This window comes from Erinaceus europaeus, chromosome 2, assembly GCF_950295315.1.
Source record: "Erinaceus europaeus chromosome 2, mEriEur2.1, whole genome shotgun sequence".
Taxonomy (NCBI): Eukaryota; Metazoa; Chordata; class Mammalia; order Eulipotyphla; family Erinaceidae; genus Erinaceus; species Erinaceus europaeus.
The window spans coordinates 134,632,178-134,655,689 of record NC_080163.1 but is presented as its reverse complement, the minus strand read 5'-3'; the positions used below and the strand labels follow the sequence as shown (position 1 = coordinate 134,655,689).

The window sequence follows — 23,512 nt, the reverse complement described above, 5'->3', positions numbered from 1 at the left end:
GGGCTCTGGAGAGTTCTGGGACACATTGGTGAGATCATCTGCCTAGGGAAATCAAGATGAAATCACTGTAGCATCTGCAACTTGGTGTCTATTTTTTTTTTAATTTATTTACTACTGAGAAAGGAGGAAGAAAGAGAACCACCAGAATATCACTCTGCCAGCATGTGATTACAGAGATTGAACTTCAGCTCCAAGTTTGAGGGTCCAATGGCTTACCCATTGTACCACCTCCCAGACTGTCTCTGGGTCAGTTCTGTGTTTTAAGAAGTCTTAGACAAAATTGAAGATAGGAGCAAATTCAGTTCCCTTTCCCCTAATGCTTTTTTTCCCTGCATTCCACAATGGGAACCTAAGATATAACATCATGTATTGATATGTAATATCAAGTTGTATCCTTTTTTTAACAGGTTACTCCTGTTAAGAAAAATAAGGACAGCGCCAGCAAGATAGCTCATTTGGATAATATGGTTGTTTTGAATTGGGCCCAATGACCCAAATTTAAGCCTGGCCCCCACTGTACTAAAGAAAGCTTTGATGTTAGTTATTGTACGTTTCTCTGTCTCTATCTTTTTCTGTCTTTCTGTCTAAGAAAGTTGGGCTGGAGCAGTGATGACAGAAGAAAAAAAAAAAGGTACAAGGAAGAGACTGGTAGAAAGACTTAATGAATTTTTTTTTTTTTACATTCGACAGTAAATACAAGTTTGTACATGCATAACATTTCTCAGTTTTTAAATGGTTTCTTACTGAATTACAGGTTACACAGAATTTGAATTCTGACCCCTTACTTGGACTTTGCCAATGTCCCCTCTGTCAGCTAGACTGTGGGACTCGAGAACAGCTGATTGCTCATGTGTACCAGGTATGGAGGGGGGAGCTTTGTGCTTCAGAATGTGAGTGCCAGCAACTTATTTACTAACCCAATAGAAGTTTGAGTTGTTGCTTTTAAATTTTTTATTATTATTATTACTTTTTTTGAGATTTTATTTATGTATTAATGAGAAAGGAGAAGAGAGAGAAGAAACCAGACATCACTCTGGTAAATGCGCTGCTGAGGATTGAACTCAGGACCTCATCTTGAGAACCCAGTGCTTTATCTACTGCGCTACCTCCCGGAACACAAGTTGTTGCTGTTTAGTTTTTTAATATTTATTTTCCCTTTTGTTCCCTTTGTTGTTTAACATTATTGTGGTTATTGATGTCATTGTTGTTGGATAGGAGAGAGAGAAATGGAGAGAGGAGGGAAAGATAGAGAGGGGAGAGAAAGACAGACACCTGCAGACCTGCTTCACTGCTTGTGAAGTGACTCCCCTGCAGGTGGGGAGCCGGGGGCTAGAACCGGGATCCTGATGCCGGCCCTTGCACTTTGTGTCACTTGCGCTTAACCTGCTACACCATCACCCAACTCCCGAGTTGTTGCTTTTTTTTTTTCAGACCATCCCAGTGACGTGGGAAGTGATGTGGTTGAAAAGCACAGGACTTATAAGCATGAGGTCCTGTGTTCAAACTGAAGCTCTGCATATGCCAGAGTGATGCTCTGGTTCTCTATTTCTCTCTTCCATTCCTTAATAAATAAATATTGGAGCTTGCAAGATATTGTCATATGCATAATCCAGGTTCTAGCCCCTCATACACTACAACTAGGGAAAGTTGTGCCTTTCCCTTTTTGTCTCTCTTTATCTGAGTTATCCCAAAGCCCTGGCAATGAAAAATATATATATATAGATTTTTTTTATTTTTATATATATATATTTTCTCACCTTTTTGACTAAGATCAAGTGTAGCATCTATTCTTGCCAGTTCAGTATTTGAGGGCAGTATATTAAATGAATTTTTGAAATAAGGCGATAAAATAGGTGTTTGTTCTGTCTACTCCACCCACCAAGCTGGTATTGCAGTACTTAAAGGAACGGTACACAGACACACACATGCACACATATATTTAAAAATAAATAAATTCCATTCAAATCCAATCAACATTAAATAAATATTTTTATCAGAGTACAATTCAGCTCTGACTTAAGATGATGCTGGGAATTGAACCTGAAACCTCAGAGCCTCAGGCATGAAAGTCTTTTGTATAACTATTATTCTGTGTTCCCAGTCCTAATAACATTTTATAAAGAATAAGCGGGGTGGGGGGAAGGGTGGTGCACCTGGTTGAACATACATGTTACAATGAGCAAGGAACCAGGTTTACACCCCCCAGTCCCCACCTGTAGGAGGAAAGCTTCACGAGTGGTAAAGCAGGGCTGCAGGTATGTGTGTGTCTCTCTCTCCCTCTCTATCCCCCCTTCCCTCTAGATATCTAGATGTCTATCAAATAAAAAAAAAGTGGGAATGTTTGGTAAATATGTTCTGAGTCCCCAGAAAGAATAACTATAGAAATTAAGCATTATTATAAATTATTTGATGTGTATTTTGTTTTTTATCTTACTTATTTTTTAATTTTTTTAAATATTTATTTATTGGATAGAGACAGTCAGAAATCAAGAGGGAAGGGGGAAACAGGAAGAAAAACAGAGAGAGACCTGCAATACTGCTTTAGCACTTGAAAAGCTTGAGCCCCCCCTAGGTGGGGGACGGGGGCTCAAACCCAGGTCTTTGTGCATTATAATATGTGCACTCAACCAGAAGTGCCACCACTCAGCCCCTTGACATGTATTTTAAATAGTGAAATACAAGTGGTCCAGGAGGTGGCACAGAGGATAAAACTTTGGATTCTCGACCATGAGGTCCTAAATTCAATCCCTGGTAGCACATGTACCAGAGTGATGTCTGGTTCTTCCACTCTCTTCTCCTCCTGTCTTTCTCATAAATAAATAAATTCTTTTTTTTTTTGCCTCCAGGGTTATTGCTGGGGCTCAGTGCCTACACCACGAATCCACTGCTCCTGGAGGCTATTTTCCCCATTTTGTTGCCCACGGTGTAGTTGTTATTGTAGCTGTTGTTGGAGAGGACAAAGAAATCGAGAGAGATGGGGAAGACAGGAGGAGAGAAAAATAGACACCTGCAGACCTGCTTCACCACTTGTGAAGCAACCCTCCTGCAGGTGGGGGAGTTGGGGGCTCAAACTGGGATCCTTAAGCCGGTCCTTGCACTTTGCGCCATGTGTGCTTAATAAGTGGCACTACCACCCAGCCCCCAATAAATAAATTCTTAAAAAAAAATAGTGGGGAGTCAGGCGGTAGCGCAGCAGGTTAAGCACAGGTGGCGCAAAGTGCAAGGACCGGCATAAGGATGCAGGTTCGAGCCCCCGGCTCCCCACCCGCAAGGGAGTCACTTCACAGGCAGTGAAGCAGGTCTGCAGGTGTCTTATTTTTCTCTCCCCCTCTCTGTCTTCCTTTCCTCTCTCCATTTCTCTCTGTCCTACCCAACAATGATGACATCAATAATTACAACAACGGAAACAAAAGGGAATAAGTAAATAAATTAAAAAGGGGGTTGGGTGGTGGCACAGCAGGTTAAATGCAGGTGGCACAAAGCGCAAGCACCGGTGTAAAGATCTCAGGTTCGAGCCCCCAGCTCCCCACCTGCAGGGGAGTCGCTTCACAGGCGGTGAAGCAGGACTGCATTTGTCTGTCTTTCTCTCCCCCTCTCTTGTCTTCCCCTCCCCTCACCTCACCATTTCTCTCTGTCCTATCCAACAACGAACGGCATCAACAATAACAATAATAACCACAAGTTTACAACAAGGGTATCAAAAGGGGGGGAAGCCTTCAGGAGCAGTGGATTCATGGTACAGGCACCAAGCCCCAGCAATAACCCTGGAGGCAAAAATATATATATTAAAAAAATAGTGAAGGGGGGAGTCGGGTGGTAGTGCAGCGGGTTAAGTGCACATGGCGCAAAGCATAAGGATCAGTGTAAGGATCCCGGTTTGAGCCCCTGGCTTCCCACCTGCAGGGGAATTGCTTCACAGTCGGTGAAGCAGGTCTGCAGGTGTCTTTCTCTCCCCCTCTCTGTCTTCCCCTCCTTTCTCCATTTCTCTCTGTCCTACCCAACAACGACAACAACAATAATAACTACAACAATAAAACAAAAGGGAATAAATAAATACTTAAAAAAATAGTGAAATAGAAACTAACATCTATTAGTAATGAAAGCTTTGCTTAAAGCAAAAATTAGCTAACATAAATGTTTCTGAAATGGTGGAGAAAGTAAATATAAAAAAGGGATCAGAGTAAGGAATTTTTTTGTGTTCCTTTCTCCCCTGATCCAGTCATACAGCACCTATGTCATTTGATCTCTAATGAAAAGTATTAGCACATATGAAAGCTGGGGCTTTACTATAAAGATACTTGGTTCATAAGAAATATATGTTTGGGGGGGTGCGGGCAGTGTCTCACTGGGGTAAGTGCACATAGTATGGAGCATAAGGACTCTCGCAAGGATCCCAGTTCGAGCCCCCGGCTCCCCACCTGCAGGAGATTTGCTTTACAAGTGGTGAAGCAGGTCTGCAGGTGTCTATCTTTCTCTCCCACTCTCTATCTTCCTCTCCCTTCTTAATTTCTCTCTGTACTATCCAATAAAATGGAAAAAATGGCCACCAGGAGCAGTGGGTTCCTAGTGCCAGCACTGAGACCCAGCAATAAACCTGGAGGCAGGGGGAAAAAGTATTTGTTTAGAAGATTGCTTTTTTTTTTTAATTTCATTTATTTTCCCTTTTGTTGCCCTTGTTTTTTTATTGTTGTGATAATTGTTATTGATGTCATCGTTGTTGGTTAGGGCAGAGAGAAATGGAAAGAGGAGGAGAAGACAGAAGGGGGGAGAGAAAGACATCTGCAGACTTGTTTCACTGCCTGTGAAGCGACTCCCCCTGCAGGTGGGGAGCCGGGGGATTCAAACCAGTATCATGTCAGTCCTTGCGCTTTGCACCAAGTGCACTTAACCCACTGTGCTACCGCCTGACTCCCAGAAGATTGCTTTTAACACCAGTCTAACCAGTCAGCTTCTAGAATTGACCTTCGTCTCTCCTTTATATATGCACTTGTAACTGGACAATGTGAAGCAAGCAGACAAATTATCCAGTGCATAAATTCCTCTCAGGCTCTAAAGCTCCACTGTTCATGATATTAGCTACATATCCCAGAATGTAATTAGAACTCAAACTAATGAAATTTGAGAAGTGATGTGAATGGCCTTGCCAGAAGTTTCTTGTCCAGGTGCTAAACAGAATAAATGCAAGTCCCTTATTCTGAGGCCAAAAAAAGGGGGGGACAATTTCCAGAAAGTAATTCCTAAATTGGTATGAACTATCCTAGAGTGCTATGAACTGACAGATGAAGGCTCTGTTTTACAGCACACTGCAGCAGTAGTGAGCGCCAAAAGCTACATGTGTCCTGTCTGTGGCCGAGCCCTTAGCTCCCCAGGGTCACTGGGTCGCCACCTCCTAATCCACTCGGAGGATCAGCGGTCCAACTGTGCTGTGTGTGGAGCCCGTTTCACCAGCCATGCCACGTTTAACAGGTTAGTTGGGCCCTTAACACTCTTGTACTGGGAACAAGTTGCTGGGTGTGCATTCTGCTTTCCCAAATTAAAGTGAAGGCTAGGGACAGGTAATACAAAGGCAATTGTCACTTGATTATTTTAAAAAAATATTTATTTATTCTCTTTTGTTGCCCTTGTTGTTTTATTTGTTGTAGTAGTTGTTGTTGTTGTTGTTACTGGTGTCGTTGTTGGATAGGACAGAGAGAAATGGAGAGAGGAGGTAAAGACAGAGAAGGGGAGAGAAAGATAAGACACCTGCAGACCTGCTTCACCACCTGTGAAGCGACCACCCTGCAGGTGGAGAGCCGGGGGATCAAACCGGGAGCCTTATGCAGGTCCTTGTGCTTGGTGCCAAGTGTGTTTAACTCATTGCGCTACCACCCGACTCCCCGTCGCTTGACTTTTAGGAAATACAAGTAGTGAGGCTAGTAAATAAGCCTTTTCTATAAATTATCCCTTTGGAAGAGCTACCCCTACCAGAGTAATATTTTCATCTAGGAAGCAATATGGGCAAGTCCAAGGACATTCATGATAAAGCATGGAGCCACAAGATCCTTGGGCTGGGCAGTGGTACACCCAGTTGAGTGCACGTTACCATACTGAAGGAATGGGCTTCGAGCCCCTACTCCCCACCTGCTAAGGGGAAGCTTCACAAATAGCTTCTTTTTCTCCCTAACTTCCTCTCCCCTCTCAATTTTTCTGTCCTATCTAATAAAAAAGAAAGTGTTGTGCGGGAAAAGGAGTTACAAGATTGTGAGATGACTGATCTGAGAATAGACTCTCCGCAGTGTACCAAGAAGACTCGAACTGTGAGAATTGTGAACATCCTAGTGCCACTGACCTAGTGTACAGTACAGTCAGCCAGGGGAGGGGGCTTCTATCTCTCTGAAGGCAGCCTCTACTTAAAGGAAGACTGCCTCCCTTTACCTGTATACCATCACTTTGGTTCAAATGAAAACACTGTAAGGGTGACCAGGGAGATAGCACATTAGACTTTCTTGCCCGAGGTACCAGAGTTCCTAGGCTCAATTCTTGGCACCACCATAACCAAAACTGAGCAATCCTGAGGAAAACAAAAGCACATTTGAAGGGATCATTTTATTTATGGTGACTTGCCAGGGCACTCAGTATAGTTTCTAACTCTAGGAGAACTTTTAAGACTTGGTACTGGAGTAAGGATCCCAGTTCAAGCCCCTGGCTCCCCACCTACAGGGGGGTCGCTTCACAATCTTTCTCTCCCCCTGTCTTCCCCACCTCTCTCAATTTCTCTCTGTCCTATCCAGCAACCACAACATCAATGATAACAGTAACAACAACAACAACATGGGCAACAAAATGGAAAGGGATGGCCTCTAGGAACAGTGGATTCGTAGTGCAGGCACCAAGCCCCTGCAGTAACCCTGGAGGCAAAAAAAAAAAAAAAAAAAAAGACTTGGTAGGTACCTTAGACCAAAGATGATTAGGGGTGGAAAGCCAAGGCAGTGTAATAAGAGGTCTCCCACACATTCAGCCTGACCACTAGAGTGAACTTGAAGCAACTGACCTGGTAAACCAAGAGGAAGTCTAGGCTAGATACCTAAACCTTGCTAAGAGACACCAACCATTCACAATTTTTGCTTTCCAGTGAGAAACTTCCTGAAGTGCTTAATATGGAATCCCTACCCCCAGCCCACAGCGAGGGCCCCTCCAGTGCAGAGGGGAAGGACATTACATTTAATCCACCAGTGTATCCTGCTGGAATTCTGCTTGTGTGCAACAACTGTGCTGCCTATCGTAAGCTACTGGAAGCCCAGACTCCCAGTGTACGCAAGTGGGCACTACGTCGACAGAATGAGCCTTTGGAAGTACGGCTACAGCGACTAGAACGAGAACGCACAGCCAAGAAGAGCCGGCGAGACAATGAGACCCCTGAAGAGCGAGAGGTGAGGCGTATGAGGGACCGGGAAGCCAAGCGTCTGCAGCGCATGCAGGAGACAGATGAGCAGAGAGCACGCAGGCTGCAGCGGGATCGGGAGGCTATGAGACTAAAACGAGCTAACGAAACCCCAGAGAAACGACAAGCTCGGCTCATCCGGGAGCGGGAAGCCAAGCGGCTCAAGAGAAGGCTGGAGAAAATGGACATGATGCTGAGAGCTCAGTTTGGCCAGGACCCTTCTGCCATGGCAGCCTTAGCAGCCGAAATGAACTTCTTCCAACTACCTGTAAGTGGGGTGGAACTGGACAGTCAGCTTCTGGGCAAGATGGCTTTTGAAGAGCAGAATAACAGTTCTCTGCACTGAGCCATACCTTCCTGCCTGCCCTTCTGCTCACCCACTCACCCAAACCCACAGGAATCAGTGCTACAACCATTCACAGCACTCTGTCCTGCTGCCAGAGGCAAGCTCTGGCTTGTTACAGGTGGACCTGTGTACCCCTTGCATGTGGGAGCAAGATGATGGGGGTTGGGAAAGGTGTGGCTCTAGATGGCTCTGGACAAGGGACCAGGCACTCCAGGGAACTGGACTCCCAAGCCCATTGCTGCAAGACATGCTTATAAGACTATAGGGCCCCAGTGTGGTCAAGGGAGTTGTGAAGGCAAATAAATTAATTTTATCTTAACTGGACCTTTCATTTTCTCTCAATTTCATGCAAGCAAGTGAAGTGACTTAATGGGAGACCTGGGTGGAAGATTTTAGGCAGTGACTTCTGAATTGTCCTTTTCTGAGGAAGGAAGCTTCTCAACTTAGGTTGTACAAGCAGAGGACCCTTGCTTGGAACTCTACAAGTTGGTGATCTATAATATTAAAGAAATGTCTGGGGGGCAGGCAGTGATGCGCCCAATTAATCCCACATTACTATGTATAAGGACCCAGGATCAAGCCCCTGCTCCCCATTTGCAGGGGGGACACTTCATGAGTACTGTCTTTCTCCCTCTCAACTTCTCTGTCCTAATAAAATAGGGAAAAGAAAAAAATGGCCAACGGGAGGCATGGATTTGTAGTGCTGGCACCAAGCACCGGCAATAAACCCAGGTGACAAGAAAGAAAGAAAGAAAAAGGAGTGGTCGGGAAGGTGGCACAATAGATAAAGCACTGGACTCTTAAAGCATGGTTCCCAAGTCCAGCCCCCGGCAACACATGTATCAGAGTGATGTCTGGTTCTTTCTATCTTTCTCATTAATAAATTCTTTTTAAAAAAAAGAAAGAAAAGGAAAGGAGGCAGAGGGAAAAAGATAGATCTGGAGCAGGGGAAATAGCATAATGCAGACAGACTTTCATGATGAGGCTCCAAGGTCCCAGGTTCAATCCCCTGCACCATCATAAGCCAGGGCTGAGCACTGCTCTGGTAAAGAAAGATCTGATGTTGATTTTGTGACACTCCAGTCCCACATCTATTATGAAGATAATCTAATTCCTCAAGGGTTATATAAACATAGCTTATCATTTCCAAACTCAGAAGTAGGAGTCTTACCTCATAACTGGTGTTTTTTCTAAAGAGAACACAGTATTTAGATGCTGGCTACTTTTCTCAGCAAGATTGTCAAACTTTTAAATTTCTGAGACAGCAGTCTGCTGCTATAGACTGTACAAGGAACTGATGCTTAAGAGGTAATCCATCTTTTAATTTACTCTCTAGAGCCATGGTAGGTTAGGAAAACCTATTGAGGAAAACACAGAATTAAGGTGACATGAGAGCTCAACAGTGGTCAAGGTTAGAGCAACATGACTCCTCTGGCAGTTTGTATGGCTGCCAAACCATGAAGGAGACAAGAACTGAGGTCATTTCTTAAAAATTTTCTGTAATGGTACTGAACAAGCACAAAACTTTCCTTAGCCTATACCAAAGTTTGTGTACAGTTTAGATAATTATAGTTCTTGACGTCCAGAAGGAAGTGCCCTAAACTATAGCCAGAAAAATAACTATGCCAGCAAGGTAGACCTTTTCCAGTATCGTAGAAAGGAAACTTGGACTCCTCTCTGACCTCAGCAGGTTCAAAGCTACTTAATAGTGGCCTCCAATAAATAAGGATTAATTTCTATTGATACCAGGCAGGCCAAATCTGTTTCAGAAAAAAAAAAAAAAGGGCAAAACTTTTGATAGGCTTATTATAAAGTATTGGATGTGTAAAAGAAAGTATTTAAGGGGCCTTCGGGTGGCTCAGCTGATAGAACATGTTACCATACCTGAGGACCTAGGTTCCAGCTCCAGTCTACCTTATGGGAGCTCCTGTAGGTGGGGAAGCTTCACAAATAGTGAAGTGATGCTATGGTCTCTTCTCTGTTTCACCCTCCCTCTCTGATTTTCACCCTCTTATCTAGAGGAAAGAAAAGAAATAGCAACCAGGAGTGGTGGAATACACTGAGCTCCAATGATAATCCTGGTAGAAAAAAAAGTTTGAGTGAAAGGCCTCTCACAAAGCTCCAGGCCTGAGTCCTATTGGGGATATTTCAAAATGGATACTCACTAAGACAGAGATTCTACTGATTACTACATGAGTTTTCTCCTCAATTTTCATGAGAAATTTTATGCAAACGCAAAAGATATATATATGCCTGGACTTTAAAATCCAGGAGCCAGGGAGACAGGATAATGGTTACACAAAAGACTTTTTTTCTACCATAAGCTCTGAGATCCCACATACAGTTATCAACACCACCAAAAAGCCAGAGCTAAGTAATGCTCTAGTAAAAATAACAACAATCTACACTTCCTTAAATAACTACGTAACAATGGATAAATTACCTGTATTGGTTTCCCTATGTACAAAATGGAAACAATATTAACAATAAATGGTTATATATACATATATACAAGTCAGTCAGTGCAGTTAGGATAGTTTGTGGTACATAACATGTGCTCAGTAAAATTTGAGTATTCTGGGTAAGGGAGATAGCATAATGGTTATGCAAAAGGCTTTCATGCTTGAAGCTTCAAAATCCCAAAGTCAATCCCCATACCACCATAAGCCTGAGCTGTGTGGTGCTCTGGCAAAAAATTAACTGTGTCATCACTTACTAGTGGTAAGCTAAGTTAAAAGCAGCAGCTACGTTTTGTGCAATTTCTGGCAGTATTCCCAAGTACATAGAAAAAAATAATAAAAGGTCAGTCATGAGGACATCTACGGGCCCTTGTGATTGAATGTGCCAATATCTAGGTCTACAGCAAGACTCAAAATACACACCATTAGAATGTGTAGAATGTGCTACAACCCTAGTTTGTGCAGTGTGCCCACAGAGGTGGGCATCATTTACATTTGATTACAAGTTCTACAAATCGCTTCTATCCCCCACCTAATGGCAACCCTCTGAGGCTTGGATAGGAAGAAGGCGCAAACACCAAAAAGAAAAGCTAGTAGTTTATATAGATAGATATATAGATATATAGATATTGATATATATTGTGTTTACATAATCCACAAGTTAAATGCAGGTATCCATAAGAAGAGCATTAACAATAAAAATACAATCTGTGTAGCCAAGTACAGAGACTTAGAATGGTAAAACAGCAAAAAGGATCTCACAAAAGTACAAATATACAGTACAAATTGATTTATTTAAAACAGTTACAAAAAAGCACAACAAAATAGAGATTATCCTTAGAATTATTAATGCTTTGTTAAAGATCAGGTAGGATTAGAGGGTAAGAAATGGTGTTGGGTGGGGGGAGCACCTGACTAGTTCTAAGGCTTTAGATACAATGCAGTTGATTACATATTCAGCCATTACATACTGAGGATAGTAGATAGGGGATCAGTAATTTATCTACAGGGAACTCCTACGCAAATCAGATCCATCCAGACCTCCCGTGCCATCCTTCTCTACTCCTCAGAATCCTAAAGCCACCTGGATGACAACTTTCCCATCCTCCTTTTTCACCCCACCCCTCCATAGATTCTTCCCTCCCCTAAGGTGCTGTGTAAGCTGAGAGCAGTCTGCTCTCTGCAGTTGGAACATATACTGTTTTGGCTAGAGGGATCCTGTGTGTGACTAGAAAGGTTATAGGGGATAGCCTTATTTTAATACTTCAAGTTTGCCATGAGTACTGTCAGTCTCTTCCCCAATACAATCCAGATTTTTCTCAAATTTGAGCATCAAGCAAATGAGGGAGGAACCTGCCTTCAGCAATACCAGCACTGCACTAGCAACTCACAACTTTGTGCAAACTCCCTCTCCAGGGAGTGGGTATAAAACCACTGTGTCAACACCCTTCCCACCCCCTGAAGAGTTTTTTAGTTCCCATGACAAAGACAGAAATAAATGTTTGCAAGTTCGACAATAGGTAAAGGCACAAGGGCAGCTGCCACACATAATGCAGACAGGAACCCAATTTGAGGCCATCTTCACTGCTGACATTTGCAGTAAATGGCTTTGGGATCACACAGACTGAGTTTGCAATCTACTGGGGAAGGATCTAGGTTTAATAGGAGAACTAATAAACCCTTAGTGTGAAAAGTGCATTTATTACTACTGTTCTGCTGGGGAGGCTCAGCTGGGCAAACTGCACCAGCTCTCCTCCTTCCACCCCAGGCACTGTGCATAGTCTACAGGTAAGGAGAGAGTGCAGTCGACGCTAGCATCTCGAGGGCCAGTGTCACCCTAGGCCTAGACCAGGTTTCAGGCCCAAAGAGGGATCCTAGAATTGAAAGAGCAACTGACAGCTGCAAAGACCCAGATGCTTATTTTATTATTGCATAATGTGGGAGACCTTTCCTACCCCAGGGAAGCTGGAAGGTAAAGTAAAGGCTTCCCAGCAAAGAGCTAATAGGTTCCTGATCAACATCCAACCTATTATGGTTCAGCTACTCAACTGTAGTGTACACCTTTTCCCATTTGGAAAGTACTATAGGTTGGTAATTTTGCTCAAGGAGGCCAAGAAGTCTCAATAAAATGTGGCCCCTGCCCTATTTACTATTACTTATATGTGTGTGACCTAATCTTCCACAGCCAAATCAATTAATCCGGTTATCTTCACTCCACCAGACCAGACCCAGGGTTTTTTTCCCAGGCAACTCATGCCCACCCTTTCTCTCCAGTGTGATCTTCAATCTGCGTGTTGGTCACAGGTTGACAGCATACTACTACTCTGCATCAACTATGACACCCACTTGGTTAAAAATGAAACCAAGTTCCATTTGAAGGGCTATTTTGGCCAAATCTCAAACCCTCTCCCAACCCCAAAATCCATATATATAACGAGCTGGATAAAACTCCCTGGAATGCTGACATAGGCCCTGACTTAGCTCCTATCACTCATTTTTTTTAATAGGCTACTAGATACTACAAAGGTTAAGAAGTTAATACATAGAAACCCCCCCACACACACACACTAAAAGACTTTCAAGAGAATCAGATAATTGGAGTCAAAGGGCTCCTCACAAGAACTGAAGTCACATCCCTTTGGATTTACCAACCAGCATTTACCAGCAGCATTTCATACTATCCCTACTCAACATAGCCTTACTATGAAGTAACATCTTCAAGGTAGGAATGGATAGGAAGGCTGGATATGTCTAAGCGGACAAAGATATGGAAGGACAGAGAGTATAAAGGGCAGCAGGCAGGACAGTGAGCAGGCAGCAGCAGAGGCAAAGCAGCACAGACCAAAGCCCTTGGTATTATAACCAATGGGATCAAGCATGTGGAAAGGTCAGTCCAGATATGCTGGGCTCCTCCTCCTTGGGTTCAAGTGCTCAACTCTTTAATTCTTAGGACCCTCCCCCATGACCTCCACTCCTCCCCAACCTTGCTAGGAATGATAATCCAGGACTTAAATATATTTTCCATACTTTAACCTACTTCCCCTACTTGCAAATAGGTATTTCTGTTTAACAGTCTTCCTTTTCTATCTATGGATGACCAACCACTGACAAGGGGTTGACTCCAGCCATCTTTAATTGTCCATTCTCCAAATGCAGGCAGCTTCCCACCAAAATGTTCACTCTCTCAAAGCTGCTCTTATATTTCTTACATACTTATGAAATTCCTATAAGGAAGAATGGACTTGTAATGCCTGGAAGAAAGACTGAATTAGAGGGAAAAGGCAAGGGAATGCCAAAGCTCTGACCAAGATATAAAGCAAACAGGTAGTTTTTCTATGAGACCAACTTTACAAAAGACCCCTCTGTAGCTCAGCAAATAAAACATTAATATATTACACACATATGACTTCACTAACAAAAGATAGAAGAGGAACAACAGCAGAAAGATTCGGGCCAACTTGCTATGGTATGAAAGGTCTTCTTTCCAGGATTAAGTGGAAGTTACCAGGTTGGGAAATGGGCTGCATCTGGGTAGACAGAGTTTGCTCCCATAAGAAGGAAGCTGAGTTGAGGTCCTCGGTGAGCATTTCTTGAGTGACCACTGTGTGTACCACTGTGTGTACGTTACAATACTCAGTTGATGAGCCTTTCTGTGAGGAAGAATGCTTCTAAGAAACACATGCAAACAAAATTTCTTAGCAATGACTTGCTCAAAAGCCAGCCAGAGATGAGGCCTTCTCCCAGGGCAGTCATCTGAGAGAATTCCTCAAGACTTTGTCGCTTGAGTCTGCACTAAATTGAAGAAACAAGCCAAAGAAGCAGCATTGGGGGGCAGGGAAAGAAGAGGTGTCAGATAAGGGAAAGGACATGATCCCAAATGTGCACAATATTGAGTGTTCACCAGATATGGTTGGTGTTTGGTTCTGAGGTGAACTGAGACTTAACATTCTCACAGTCAGGTCAACAGCTTCCTTTGGGTGGGCCTCTAAAAGCAGACTGACCAGGTAACTGCTCTCAAGGAAAAACAGTGGAGTGTAGAGCTTGCAGCAAACAAGCCAGTCTCTGTTACTATGTTCTTCTACGAGAACAACCATTAGCACCTGAACACTAAGAATGACTCCATTCTCAGAACTCTTCCCCCCACTCCCAGGAGGTAGGTAAGATTATTTATCCCCATTTGGCAACTGGGGAGGAAATGAAAGAGCAAAAGAGGTCATAAGACATGCCTAAAGCCTTTGACAGAGCAGAGATTAGACCTCAAAGGTTTGGGACTCCTGATGACAGGCCGGGTCTTGGCCAGACAAACATTAAAGGAAATCCAGGATCATACCCTAGGAGAAGCCTCACCAGAGAGCTGGGTGGACAATACCCTGAGTTGTTTCAAGAGTCTAAAGACTCCTGAAAAACAAACAAAAACCCACCCACCCATCCCTAAAAGCTGGTGTGCGAGCCTAATTCTTAATACCTACAGAATCCTGCAGCCCAAGTTGATGCTAAAAGTTCTGAATAAAAATTGGGCTTAAGACACTGGGGGGTGAGGTGGGAAAAAGAATGTAACATTGAAAGTACTCTTTGCAGAGGAATACTTCACCACAAAATGAAATCTGCGAGACTTCAGGTATTGAAACATTAAGACTATCCTAGAACCTTAGAGCTGACAGTGGGAGGGCATGGCTCAGGGAAGTCAGATTGCTGGGAGAGGCAGTGGAATCAGGGGAAAGGGCTGTGTAAAAATGCTGGCTCAGGCACTGCCCAGCCAGGTGTGTTTGCTCTGACCCAGGGCAGAGTTCCCTTCTTGTTTCTCCACCAAGCTTGTTAGCTGCAGAGGAGGGGACATGATTCCTTGAGTTTGTTTTTTTCCCAGAGCGTGCTCAGCTCTGGCTTATGGTGGTGCTGGGGATTGAACCTGGGACCTCACAACCTCAGGCATGAAAGTCTTTTAGCATAACCACTATGCTATTTATCCACCCTCCTTCATTTTTAAAAACAAAATATATAAGGGAGGGGGGACCAGAGAGACCCCTACATACTGAAAACTAAAGGTCTTGGTCAGAGTGGATCAAACCAATTTTGCAGAAGGGGAAAGGCAGTGCAGATACAGATCAGGCCCTGGTCGTGTTACCATGCAGAGAGGTTAGGGAAGCTGAAGGGTGGGAACAGCGCAGGCACTTAGGCACAACACAGACAGACAGAGGAGCACAGAGGTCTTGGAAAAAGGGCCCAACAGTTCTTTCAAGTCACCATTATCAACTAGAGATTCAGTACAATTTCAAAGTGGGTCTGGTAGACTGAGTAGATGGGTCTGTTACATCAGTTATCTTTCCAGAAACCCTGCCTAAAGTCCAGTCAGCTTGGCCAACAGGTCTTCCTCCCAAAGCCCCTCAACTGGGTCCATGCCAAGTCAGTACTTCACTCTGAATGCTAGGAGGGTTTTCCCCTCTTCTGGTGCAAGAAGCCTTATGGGGGGATGGTGAGAGATGGGTGAGAAAGGCTGAAGCAGAGTATCAAGAGGAGTCTTGTGGATTGAGTACTCCTCCCACTACAAACTCAGCCATAAACATCTGTAACAAAACTACCCTTTAAAGTGCACAGCTCTCCAAATAAGAGTTCTGGGTGGGAACCCTCTTAACCATGGGGCCTCCTGCCCTCCCAACCACAAAAAAAGGTAAAAACTTCAGACAGTTGAACTGCTACTATAAGCTGTGGATCATCATTTTTGGCTCTTTCTTTGCTCCCTCCCTCTGCCACCTGCTCCCCAAACCTGACTTTCCCCTTGCAGGAGCTTGGGTAAGAGAGGAAAGAACAGGGAGGCCCTGATATTTGGAATGTTCCTTATCCTGCACGCACTCCCTTCCTTCCTAGGCCCAGGCCTCCTGCTCCCCATCACAGAACCCTCTGAGGATGCCCTGAAAGGATGTCATGGGGAGATAGATCTTGCCACAGGAGGCTGTGTTCATGCCTGCCCTGCCCTCCCAAATCTCACGGCCAAAAGGGCTAGTTCCTGCTCGGCATGTGCAAATCCTGTCTGCTCATGATGAGGTCCAGGTCTGGGGTAAAGTCCCAGTCCCGGTCTGGGAGAGAGGTTCACTTTCCTGCATTAGAGCGTCCTTCAATGGACAGCTTTACCTCCTGTGGAATAAAAGAGGGACGCAGCAGCGCAGCCCGTGCCTCCTCCCCTTGCGTGCTGTATCTTTGGAAGCTTGGGGCTGGCCAGCCGGCCTGAGCACCAGGTTCCGACTGAGAGGGCTCTACCACTCGGGAGCCTTCGCCTGATGACTGGCTCTTCCCGTCACTGTCACATTGCTCTCTGGGTCCCAATATTGTCCTCTCAGGCCTTTCTCGGGAGGGACCCAACTGGCCTGGGGGAGCGCAGCTGGCCTGAGAAACTGAGTTACTGTTCAAGCTCTGTAAACTGATAGAGATGCAAACATCTCCCACCTGGAGCCGATGGCAGGGCAGAGAGAAGAGCTGTGCAGTCCGCCCAGGGCTGCAGGATGACCAACCCTGGCCATATACGAAGAAGGGGTGCTCAGGGGGCACCTCGATGCTCACTTTGCTCTGCTGTTCACCAACCACGAAATGCAGCATGACAAATCCAGGCCACTGGCTCTCCTGAATGTCCACAACTGTGCTAGAGTCAATCTTCAATCCCCCGCTCACTTCGGCACTACGCACAAAATCCTGGGTCTGGAGGTCCTCCACCCGCTTCAGCTCCCCTGTAGCCAGCTGGATGATGGCGCCTTTCATGAAATGGGAGGGCAAGTGGGAGGAGGTAATGGGAGGTGGCGTTGGCTCCTTATCTGGAAAGGTGGTTCTGGCCTGTGTGTCCAAACTTGATGCCACCAGGATCTCCGAGCCCATGGGTAGCAGGCCTGGGTCAGTTCCAGTGGGTACCAGATTGCCATTGGCTACAACCACTGCTTTGGGTAAAGGTCTATGTTTCACTGGTTCCTGATGGGATTGAGGGTAGAAGCCCCGGGCCTGATTTTTCTCAGCCATTCCTGCTGGGTTCCTGCCTGACCCTCGGCCCTCACCCTGATGTTCGGTATGATGGGACAAGTTGAGGGGACTGGGCTCACCCTTCCTCTGAGCTGCCACCACACGGTAGTCCTGAGAAGCTAAAGTGCCAACTACTCGCTGGACCTCAAGGTCAGTGTCTGGAGTCCCTCGATGTGTTGGCACTGCCACCTCCACCCGTGCAGCCTGAGAACCTGAAAACAACTGTCCATCCATCACACACTCTACTACTGGCACCAGTCCCTGGCCTTCACCCTTGCTGTTCGGGGAGTTGAGGGCTTCACTTTCCCGTCTTACTAAGCTTCGATCTCGATGTCTCTGTCCATTGGCAGCAGTTGCTTCCAGAGCAGACTGGCCCTCCTGAGGGGTAAGAACTGGGCTAGCATCTGCTGGGGGGGTTTCATGCAAGGTGTACCCAGCAGGTAGCCTGGACATCTGATAATAAATAGGTATCCGGCCTGGAGCAAGGTCCAGTGGCTGAGTACTTGTGTGGTGGGGCAACTGCTCAGGTGGGGAGGTGGTAGAGGGGGCAGTTTTGTTAAATGAGTGGGCTGGGGATGATGCCTGGGGAGGAGGAGTGGCTCCTTCTGCCAGGAGAGAGGCATATGGCACAAAATGTGGAAGGTGAGAGGTGCTAAGACTGGCAGAAGGAGAAAGGAGTGGACTCGGTAGAAAGTTAGGTGGTACAGCATACGGAAGGCTATAAGGAGACCCGATGAACTGCAGTGAGGTGGATGGGAGCTGGGCATAGTGGATTGGGGGATAGTGGATTCCTGGATGTTGAATCAATGAAGACGCTACATTAAATGTGGGGGGCAAAGGGCTCATGTTCACCACAGACGGGAGGCCAGTGGGGGAGAAGGTGGCAGGTGGCACAGCCACCTTATACAGCATGCCATACTGGTCCATTGTCAGACCAGTGATTGCCTCAGCTCCATCAGCCCCCAGGCTGACTCTGGATCCTGCCTGGCTCTGCCCAGCCACCACAACCCCTCGAGACCATTCAGAGGCATCAATGGAGGATGTGTGGTTAGTTGAGCAGCTGGTAGTTCTCCCCATATCCTCGCTGGTCACGGGGAGGTCTCGTTTCTTTGGTGGAAGGCATTCCTGACTCCTCTCATGAACAGGTTTCATATTGCTTTGTGGTGTTCCTGGAGCCTGGAAGGGGTCGACTTGCTCCTTGGGGCATCAGAAGGGGCTTCTCTGTGGCTCCCCTGCACCCCTCTCTGTTGTTGGCTGAGACGCCCACATCTGCTAGGGAACAAATGAGAGGCAAAGAAGAGTAACCTAGGCATGAATCGAGTAAAAGGAAATAGTAGAAACTGTGCCTGTGGGGGACCTCTGGGAGAAAAAAGAGAAAGGGGTCCACAAGGATGTTACCCATCACTCATTCAGCCTAGGACATGAAAGAAATATTCATGCCAACTATAAAGAACTAGTTTACAAATGCATAAATAACCCCACCCCACCCCCCAAAAAAAGCAAAAGCTTCACAATCAGCTGTGATTTTTATAGGGATCTTGACCATTCTCAACCTTCTCCCCCAAGAGGAATTTGAACATATAGTTTTTGCTGCTGGTTCATTTTCCTAAGATTTTCTTCCTCTTTGTCATCTTCCTAGATATATGAGCTCATCCTTCCTTCCTTTACCAGTCTAATTTGAGTTATGACCTCACCTATTCTCATCCTCCCTGCTTCCCACTTCACTGCAATCCCTGGGGGAGGGGGGTGCAGTGGGGGGGGGAACTGGCTAAATTCTCATCTCCTTTGCCTCACATCACCAGTATCTCAAGGAACCAGATGTCAAAGACTGAGGTCTGCTTGGGATTTCTTTTTTTAAGCCTTGCTCAAGGTCACAAGAAAATTATTATCTTGTCTCAAGAAAGCCAGTATGCAAATGTGAGTCTTACAGAGTGATAACATGTTTTTTTTTAATTTATTTATTAGAGACAGAGAGAAATTTAGAGGGGAGGGGGAAGTCGAGAGGGGGAGAGACAGAGAGAGATACCTGCAGCCCTGTTTCACTACTTGTGAAGCTTTCTCCCTGCAGGTGGGGAGCAAGGGCTTGAACCTTTGTCCCTGAACACTATAATGTGTATGTTTAACCAGGCCAGCCACCACCTGGTCCTCTATGGTAACATTTTTTTAAAATTTTTTTATCTTTATTTATTTGTTCGATAAGACAGTCAGAAATTTAGAGGGAAGGGGGTGACAGAGAGGGAGAGAGACAGAGAGACACCTGCAGCACTGCTTCAACACTTGTGAAGCTTTCCCCCTGCAGGTGGGGACCAGGAGCTTGAACCTGGGTCCTTGCACACTGTAACATGTGCGCTCAACCAGGTGTGCCACCACCTGGCCATATGATAACATTTTCTACAACTTGTTTCTCTTCCTCCCCAAAGAAGAGCAACAAAACTCTTCTGACCTCAGACTTTTTTTTTTTTTTTTGCCTCCACGGTTACTGCCGGGGATTGGTGTCTGCACCAGGAATGTACTGCTCCTAGAGACCATTTCTTCCCCTTTTGTTGCCCTTGTTGTTTTATCATTGTTGTTGTTATTATTATTGTTGTTGCTGCTGTCGTTGGTTAGGACAGAGAGAAATTGAGAGAGGAGGGGAAGACAGAGATGAGAAGAGAGAGACACCTGCAGATCTGCTTCACCACCTGTGAAGTGACTCCTCTGTAGCTGGGGAGCTGGGGGCTCGAACTGGGATCCTTATGCCAGTCCTTGCACTTTGCAGCACGTGCACTTAACTGGCTGCGCTACCGCCCGACTCCTGACTTCAGACTTTTTATTCTTTAGTCTAGACTTCTTTGCACTGATTACCTTCAATATGCCTTCTTCATTCATCTCCCATTTCTCTTTGTATTTTCCTTTGCTAACAGTTCACTTTCCATTATAGATCTACTCTAAGCACTACTTCCTAAATTCTCTTGTTACCACTTCCTAAATTCTGATTCCATTTCTCCAAAATGTCTACTTATTCTTATCTGAAGTTTCTATGACTTATAAGAAAGTCTTCTCTCCCAGTCCTCTGTCATATTTTACACATGCTTCTGCTCTTTGTCAAAAAAGCATCTTTCTAGTCTGAACAATTCTACATACATATGAACTTCCTTACCTATAAATTAAAAGAAGGCTCCAGTTCCTAGCATATGAAGGGGTTCCTATTACATGCTGTTCTGTTTTTCCAATGATGAAACTCATGTTTTTACACAACAAAGTATCCAAAGTTCTTATCTTACCTGAGCTTCCAGTGGTGCTTCTGAGCAGCTGTAGTATGAAGCAGTGTCTTCTTTGCTGGCTTGGGAGCCTAAAAGACAGAAATAGGGATAAATTAAGTTGAAACCTAGTCTCTGCTCCTCTGTAGAATCATTATGAAAGGTAATGCCAAAGTAACCAAAATGTTACGGTCCAGGGGTCCCTGTCTTGGCCTCCACTTCAGAGGTAACAGCACATTTATCCAGAGTACACACAGACAGCTAAGTACACAGAAAAAAAAAGTCTTAAGCTCTACTTTCATTTTCTTAAAAAATATTTTATTTACTTTTTTATTTGGGTAGAGACAGAGAAATCAAGAGGGGAGGGGGGGATGGGGAGACAGAGAGACACCTGAAGCGCTGTTTCACCACTTGTAAATTAAGCTCTACTTATTTTTTTAAATATTTATTCCTTTTTGTTGCTTTTTTTTTTATTGTTGTAGTCGTTGGATAGGACAGAGAGAAATGGAGAGAAGAGGAGAGAAAGACACCTGCAGACCTGCTTCACCGCTTGTGAAGTGACTCCCCTGCAGGTGGGGAGCTGGGGACTGGAACTGGTCCTTGTACTTAACCCACTGCGCTACCGCCCGCCCGACTCCCTAAGCTCTACTTTCTAGGAAGACATCTTACAAAAAAAAAAAAAATGTCAGATGTGTCAAGACTGCACTGTTTTCTTTAACATTATATTATTTATTCTCAACCCATCCTTCTCCTGAAAGGCTGTATTTACTTCCAATTTCATTTCCAAGTAATTGGCAGGCTCAATACTGTTGTCATGTGAATAATGGAAAGTGGGGAAAGTCAGCTTTGATGATCTGACCTTTATTCAGAGTAAGTGAAAACACAGGAAAAATAAGTTATTTAAATGAGAAAAGCAACACTATTGGAAGAAAAACTATCATTTGTTTCTGGGGCAGAAAAAGAGGTAAAAGAGGTCACTCAAGGAGATGCTCAGGGGGAAAAAAAAAGGCATGCATGTATATGTATAAAATTTGGACTTAAGCACACATGGCGCAAAGCACAAGGGCCGGCCTAAGAATCCCGTTTCCAGCCCCCAGTTCCCCACCTGCAGGAGGTCGCTTATCTATTCTGTCAGGTGCTCCCCCCACCCAACACCATTTCTCCCTCTAATCCTACCTGATCTTTAACAAAGCATTAATAATTCTAAGGATAATCTAAGGTATCTTTCTCTACCCATCTGTCTTCCCCATCTCTCTGGATTTCTCTCTGTCCTATCCAACAACAGCTATGACAACAATAACAACTACAACAAGCACAACAACAAAGGCAACAAAATGGGAAAAATAGCCTCCAGGAGCAGTGGATTCGTAGTGCAGGCACCGAACCCCAGCAATAACCCTGGAGGCAAATAAAATAAAATAAAATAAAATAAAATAACTTTGTACCAGGGACTGAATTAAGTGTGACAGAAACTTAAAGTATTGTCTTGGTTCTGAAGAAGCTAACAATGAGGAGACAAAACGCACACTAAACTATTATTATGTGAATCTACTCATGCCAGAAATACCAAACGCTGAAGAATGGCGCTTTAATCTCTGAAAACAAAGTAGTAGTCACTAGTGCTCTAAAAAACCACCCACCATCCTGTCTACTGTAAGCTTCAAACCAAACTGAAGTAAACTTCTAGCTCTTAAGACTGGCAAGGTGAGGATATACAAATAAAAAGTGACAAGGTAGGAATACACGGCGAATTCTTCTATGTATAAACACAAACTGCAGTGAACACTTGCATTCTTGCTTTTCTAGCAGTTCCAGTGGTTTAAAAAGCAGTTATCATTCACCTTTATTTCTAGGAGAAACGATCCTAGAATAATCCTTACTCTCTGCAACTAAACATTAAAGGAAACCTGTCTACATGTCACTAAGGGGTTAGTGAAAAAATAACCAAAACAAAACAGGTGTGAGGTCTGCAGGGATGACTGTCAAACAAAGAGTCAAAGCAGCGCACTGGGTTCCCATAACGCAAAACCCACTTCGGAATGTGAAACCTCGTCCTCTGAAGGAGTTCAACGAGGATTTGACAGGGGGAAGAGGCAATTTATGACCCCCAACTGAGCTAATCCAGAATGGGGACTTTTCTGGAGAGATGCCAACTCTGCCAGCGGAGTCCAGAAGCAAGAGGCTGAAACCCGAATTTGCTGAGGGCGAGAGGGGAACCCGCCAGAAAGAGAGCAGCTTGGAAGCGACTACACTTCATGGCTTCCTGTAATCCCGCAGTCCTTACTCCAGGGGTTGGGCCCGAAAATGGAAATTCGACGTTTAGAGAGTGGGGGGTCGACTCTTCCAGCACCGGGAAGGGTCGAGGCCCCGTAGGCGATGCTTCCTTGTTTGAGGGCCCTTTCTTGCTCCAGGGACTCCGACACCCCGGCCCGCCGGGACACAGTTGCGGGGGCGTTTGGGCCTGATGCCGCCTTCGAGGCCGAACTGCAGAGAGGCGCGCGGGGGTCTAGGCGCGGCCTCTTTCCGTCCCTCGGTCCGCCGTTCTCGGACCCCGGTCCGGCGGGGCACTTCCTCCAGAGCTCCAAGCCCCAGCCTGACTGGCCTCGGGGAGGGCGGCCTACCGGCCCCCAGTCCCGACGACACTCACCGGCCCATCTCACGGCTCTCCACGGGCTCCTCTTGCTTGTCCGGGAGCCGCCGCAACCGCGGCCGCCGCCATCCCCGGCCCCGGAGCCGCCCCACACCCAGCGGCCCCCTCCCCCCCGCCCGAGCCGGGCGCCCGGAGATGGCGTCAGGTGCATCCAGCCCCTGGCACGGGGAGATTGCGTCACGGCTACACCAGAATTCGGAGAGAGGCGGGGCATGGTCCCCCGCCCTCCAGCGCCCCTTCTGGTGGGAAATCGAACTGCTGCTCTTTCGGGGGCCAGATCAGCACTGTGTGGGGCCTCCTCACCCAATAGGCCCACACATATCCCTGTGACTTAACCACCTACAATGCTAGCCTTCCAGGGTGAAACCTCCTCTTAGAAAGAACAGAGAAGTCTGAAGC

General features: G+C 45.5%; 2 protein-coding genes and 1 pseudogene across 10 annotated transcripts in view; 2 read left to right on the top strand and 1 right to left on the bottom strand.

Annotated features, from left to right (window-relative positions):
• Positions 1–8,085, top strand: part of ZNF821 (zinc finger protein 821) — a 34,852-nt gene extending 26,767 nt beyond the window's left edge. For all 8 annotated transcript variants that reach the window (XM_060185216.1, XM_007526649.2, XM_007526648.2 and 5 more), the window contains 3 exons: positions 755–859; positions 5,300–5,466; positions 7,112–8,085. In XM_060185216.1, coding sequence (XP_060041199.1) covers positions 755–859; positions 5,300–5,466; positions 7,112–7,766 — 927 coding nt within the window. In that variant the 3' untranslated portion in view covers positions 7,767–8,085. The remainder of the gene's footprint in view (positions 1–754; positions 860–5,299; positions 5,467–7,111) is intronic.
• On the top strand, positions 1,746–1,920 carry LOC132537109 (U2 spliceosomal RNA; annotated as a pseudogene).
• Positions 8,086–10,809: 2,724 nt separating the features above from the next.
• On the bottom strand, positions 10,810–23,266 carry ATXN1L (ataxin 1 like). Of its 2 annotated transcripts, none has more exons than XM_016189816.2 (3): positions 23,111–23,266; positions 20,488–20,555; positions 10,810–18,496 (listed from the first exon to the last, which is right to left on the bottom strand). In XM_016189816.2, exon 3 carries the CDS (start codon positions 18,374–18,376, stop codon positions 16,310–16,312), a length of 2,067 nt encoding a protein of 688 aa, XP_016045302.1. In that variant the 5' UTR covers positions 18,377–18,496; positions 20,488–20,555; positions 23,111–23,266; the 3' UTR covers positions 10,810–16,309. The 2 variants fall into 2 exon arrangements, with proteins under 2 accessions (XP_016045302.1, XP_007526713.1); XM_007526651.3 differs by having other exon boundaries at positions 10,810–18,493; positions 23,111–23,263.
• Between the last annotated feature and the right edge of the window lie 246 nt (positions 23,267–23,512).

What these genes read in the sequence shown, in the direction of transcription:
- ATXN1L (XM_016189816.2), bottom strand. Translation starts at nt 18,376, where the DNA reads ATGAAACCTGTTCATGAGAGGAGTCAGGAATGCCTTCCACCAAAGAAA.